The sequence below is a fragment of the Nicotiana tabacum genome, chromosome 17 (assembly GCF_000715075.1).
Source record: "Nicotiana tabacum cultivar K326 chromosome 17, ASM71507v2, whole genome shotgun sequence".
Classification (NCBI taxonomy): Eukaryota; Viridiplantae; Streptophyta; class Magnoliopsida; order Solanales; family Solanaceae; genus Nicotiana; species Nicotiana tabacum.
Window position 1 is genome coordinate 121,506,456 of NC_134096.1, and position 4,825 is coordinate 121,511,280.

The 4,825-nt window shown below is 36.9% G+C and overlaps 1 protein-coding gene across 2 annotated transcripts; it reads left to right on the plus strand.

Annotated features, from left to right (window-relative positions):
• The first annotated feature begins 700 nt into the window (after positions 1-700).
• LOC107802180 (uncharacterized) lies at positions 701-4,439 on the plus strand. 2 transcript variants are annotated; one of them, XM_016625629.2, is made up of 4 exons: positions 701-987; positions 1,783-2,924; positions 3,014-4,000; positions 4,094-4,439. In XM_016625629.2, the coding sequence occupies exons 2-4, from the start codon at positions 1,881-1,883 to the stop codon at positions 4,133-4,135; spliced, it is 2,073 nt and encodes a 690-aa protein (XP_016481115.2). In that variant the 5' UTR covers positions 701-987; positions 1,783-1,880; the 3' UTR covers positions 4,136-4,439. The 2 variants fall into 2 exon arrangements, with proteins under 2 accessions (XP_016481115.2, XP_016481116.2); XM_016625630.2 differs by having other exon boundaries at positions 948-1,100.
• The last annotated feature ends 386 nt before the right edge of the window (positions 4,440-4,825 follow it).

A 4,825-nucleotide genomic window follows, 5' to 3' on the forward strand; every position in this document is an offset into this window, starting at 1 on the left:
GTACAAAATGATATATTATCCATTATTTTTCTAAACTAGACAAATAAAAAAAAATATGTATTTTTAGCCCCCGTTTGGCCATAGATTTTGTCAAGTATAATTTGACGAATTGTATTAGCTAGTAATTGTGTTATTAGCGGTTGATATTAAAATATCAGGTTATGGTTTTAACATAATGTATTATGTAGTTCATTATAAAAATGATAATTTTGTGCCAAGCTTATCTATGTTAATGATTATGAACGGCATCAATGAAGGTTCTGCGTATTGATGATTAGCAAGTTTGTTTGTTTGGTATTGTTAGGTATTTTTGATAGTTTTTAGAACTTATGGGTATAAGTCACGTTTCATGTTTTTTTTTAAAAAGTGAAATCTGTTTTAAAAAATTATGTCCAAACATATTTTTATCTTCAAACCAAATTTTACCAAAATCAGATTTTTTAAAACAAATTTGAGAATCTATGGACAAATGATAGCTTAGTATCATGGACAAGTAAATTTGGACGAAGGGAGTATTAATTAAGTGAGTGCTTCTTATTTTTTTAGTTAATAGATCAAACAATTAATGGGTAAAAGACAAAAATTGATTTTGTGTGTGAAATAAAATACGGTTGTACGCAATTAAAACGAAACCAAAAGTAGTTACTGATATTGAGCTGAAGAAGTGATAAATAGAGCAGCCGAAGAATTTAAGGCCGTTAGCGTTAGGTTTATTATAACTGTCAGTTTGATCCTCCCCCTTTCCACGTTTTATGTGAACCATTGATCAATAGTCCTTCACTTTCAACCCCCCCCCCCCAGCACGGGGTCTTTCACCCCTACTCTACTCTACTCTACAGTGTTGCCAGTCATCACTAAAAAAGCAAAAAAGCACAAGCAAAGACTGACCACTGTTGCATTTTCTCTCTCCAATTTGTTCCCCTTTTCCACTCCTCAACTCGCGCCATCATTCAAGCCCACATTTCACTCCACTTAAACCCCTTCAAGGTATGAACTTCTACATTCTCTTTTTGGGTCCTCTTTTTCTTGAAATGTTTTTGGTGAAGTTTTGATGTTTTTTCCGCCTGTATTGGTGATTACAAAAGAAGTTCTTCGAATTGGTATGGTGTGGTTTTTCTTGATTATTTATCTTTGTATTTTATGCATTTTATCAAGTTCTTCACTTGTTTGTTCTCTTGGTTCTTTGAAATGTATAGTAATGGTAGTTGAGCCATTCTTTTTAGTTTGATGTGCATACTGGCTAAAGAAAATATAAGAATTTTGGTTATGGAATTCTGTTTTGGCTACTTAGTATGTGAACAAGATCTTATTTTTGTTTGGCTATTAATTTAGGAATTAGCAGGAAATAAGAGTTACAATTGTTCTTGGTTTAAGATCTCTCTTTTTCTCTCACTTCTTTTGATTTAGTTGTTAATTAGCTGCCCATCTTCTCAGTTTACTTGCATAATTGTCCAAGAGGAAATATCATGTTATTCTATTCTTGCTGAGTTCTTTTTTCCTTTAATTTTTTGGTTGGCAATGGAGAATTTTTCTTTTCTTTTCTGTTTGTTAAAGACAGAAGCTCCCTTAGGAGTATTTTCATTCCCCATTTTGCTTTAATTCCGTGAATAGATATATTTTTGTAGTTTCACTTAATTCTTTTAGTGCAATTATGAATCTGAAACATTCGATGTACTTTCCTTCCTCATTTATGACTTAATTCTGTCCAGAGATATGTTGCTTATCTGTTGTTTTTTCCTTTCTTGAAACTGTATTTTGATTTCTTGATTTCTTCTTTTATAGTGATTGATTGAAGATTTTGGAAGGCGTAATTCCCCATTGTTGATTGCTAATTTGTTTGGGAGGGAAAGGAATAGAAAATTTGTTAGTAGCCCAGGGAAATGGAGAAAAAGCAGCTGGATTTCAATGCACCACTTTTATCAGTGAGGAAAATTTCATCATCTTTATCCCCTCATGAGAGAGCAAATAAAAAGATTATAGAAAGGGCGCCACCGAATCGACAACAATCACTTCCTGTCAAAAAATCAGATTGGGAATTGAGTGAAGTGACTAAACCAGTAGCTGTTCCATTTATGTGGGAACAAATCCCTGGTAGACGAAAAGGTAACAATGATGCCCGAGCTAACCTTCGAGTGGAGTGCTCAAGTAGTCCTAGGCTGCCCCCCGGAAGATTGCCAGAGACTATTCGGTTCTATTCGGGTGAAAGGCCTCGTGCTCAAAACATTTACAAGTCTCCAGCTGAAGGACTTCCTTGGATTGATCATGCAGCTTTACTGGATAGCCTAGTGGAAAGTATATATACAAGAGGAGACAGAGAAAGTGAGGATGATGCTTATTCTGATGCTCCTGAAACCTTGTCACCTACCGAATCCTTATCCTTGGACTGCAGTGTCAGTGGTCTGAGCGGACATCAAAGTTCGGATTCAAAACCATCTGGAACCTTTTCCATTGACTCCCAAACTAGAGACTTTATGATGAGCCGATTCTTACCTGCAGCAAAAGCTGTTGTTTTGGAGACGCCTCAGTATGTTCAAAAAAAGCAAGTTCCAGTCAGTACTGAACAACCGAAGCCAGTACCCGTGGAACGAAAGCCAACAGTTAAGCGGATGGAGTCTAAACCTGTCTCATATTATAGCGGCTATCCAGACGATGTAGGAAGTGAAATTGAAGATGATGTGTCTGAGAATCAGCACAAAAGGCCAAGTAAAGGGTGGAAATTTTTCCCTCGGATTTGTGTGAAGAATTCTTTATGCCTATTAAATCCACTGCCAGGACTGAAAGTGAAAACACACGTTCCCACACCCTCATCTCAAGCAGTAAAGAGAGTTTCAGGATTGAAACCAAAGACGCCCCAGAGTCCCACATCTTATGCTCATGAAGTCAAAAGATTAGCTAGAAAAGCTTATAGTGGTCCTCTTGAGAAGGTAATCATTATAGTTTTCCTCAGTTATTTTTTTTCTGTCCTAAGATTAATAAGATTTATGCTTGTTTCTAACAATAATGTTCTTTGCAGAATTCTTGTGATACTATAAATAAGCAAAGATTTCACTCTGGAGTACTGTCTCGCGAGCTTTACAAAGCTGATAATAGAAGTTTTTCCGGCCAACTACCTAACCCTAGTGATTCATGTAAGCTAGTTGGAATCTCTCCTGGAAGACGTTCAAGAAGTGGGGCTATATCTCCCTATCGAAATGTAGCACCCCCATCTCCATTCAATGAAGGTACAAGGTTTCTTGGTGTGCCAAAGGAAATGGAGAGTCTTTGGGCTAGCCGCTTTGATTCATTCCGGAAAGGTTGCTACACTGTCAAGGACAAAGTACCACAGCAGATTGGCACAGGAAGGTTTTCTGATTCACCAAGTGAAGTAGTTGAGAAAACATTGTACATAGATTCTGTAGATAATGTGCAAATTTCAGCCCGTAATTCTGCTTCTTCAAAACCCAAGGGATTAGTGAACTCCTCTAGTAAGAATATGAAGACACTGGTTAAAAGCAGTGTAGTACTAGAAAATATGGATGCCACGGCTCGTACTCAAGGTGCCAAGAACTGGAATGTTTCAGAGAAAGAGAGCAAACAGATTGCTGAAAAGGAGTCCCTTGATTTGGTGGAAGCTTCTCCCGTTTCCATATCAACTCTCAAAGGCCCTGCTGATCAGGAGTCTTTGAAACTAAAGCAAAATCTTGATACACTATCTGGAGCCTTAGAGTCTTCAAAAGTGCATCCCTATGGAAATTTAGGTACAGAAAATGAAGATAACAAAAATGCAAATGACCCAAAAGATTCTAACCTTACCTCCGTGGAATCTCCTATACCACCACCCTTGCCTAAATCTCCCTCTGAATCTTGGCTTTGGCGCACGTTGCCTTCCATTCCTTTGAGAACCCCATTCTCAAGTTTGAGCTCCAAGAAGCAGAACAAGAAGTCCCATGCTGATGGTAGTAAGTGGGAGACTATTGTGAAAACTTCTAACTTGCATAAGGATCATGTCCGTTACTCCGAGGTAACCTCTCCTTATTTTTTGAAGTTTTCTGTTGCAAATTTTGATGTTTGAGAAAGTGGAATTATTTACTTCTGCTCCATTTTGTTTGAACAGGAACTATATACTCTTGGTTCTTGTCAGCAGAGCAAAGCTTGAAGATGGATCATTTATCGATATGAAACATCTTGTTTCTATCGCTATAGCTTCAATACTATCTTGAAACTTTATTTCATTCCTTCTGGAGTTCCCTTGTCACCATTTTAGTCTAGATATACAGTGGAAAAAGTTTTTTCTATTCCACTTCAAAAGAAATACTTGGTTTTGATGGTGGGGATTGTTGTAACTTTTGAATGACCATAGTAGTGGGCATGAGAATAGCTGAGTTTTCTTATTATGCTTTGTATTCCTGAAAACCAGCCCTTGCCTTGAGATATGAATGAATGACACATTTGATTCTTTATGAGATATTGTACTGTGGTCTTGAAGTAAAAGTCTTTAGCTTGTCTGGTAATAGTATTTGATTCCATTTTCCCTCCTTTTCACTTCATCTTCTGGTTCATAAAATGAGCTAGCTCACCAATTTTAATATGGAGAATTACCAGATTTACATCTGCATTTTGACAAGAAAAATCTCCTGGTCTTTTACGTGTAACAGGCTCGAGTCATGGAGTTACAAGGTTATATGGTGGAAGGATAGCTTTATCCTTATTCTCACTCAAGGTCCTGTAAACGAATTCAAGATTTACAGTCGAAGTCAATGAAATTTATTACTCCAATATATTCATTTTCTTATATTTTTTCATCTATCTATATGATCCATGTTGAAAGCAACGAGTGTGATTGCAC

Bases quoted from the DNA above. Each gene is read 5' to 3' on its own strand.
- LOC107802180 (XM_016625629.2), top strand. From the start codon at position 1,881: ATGGAGAAAAAGCAGCTGGATTTCAATGCACCACTTTTATCAGTGAGG. The intron at 2,925-3,013 runs GTAATCATTATA...TGTTCTTTGCAG, and splicing joins ATAGTGGTCCTCTTGAGAAG to AATTCTTGTGATACTATAAA. The intron at 4,001-4,093 runs GTAACCTCTCCT...TTGTTTGAACAG, and splicing joins ATCATGTCCGTTACTCCGAG to GAACTATATACTCTTGGTTC.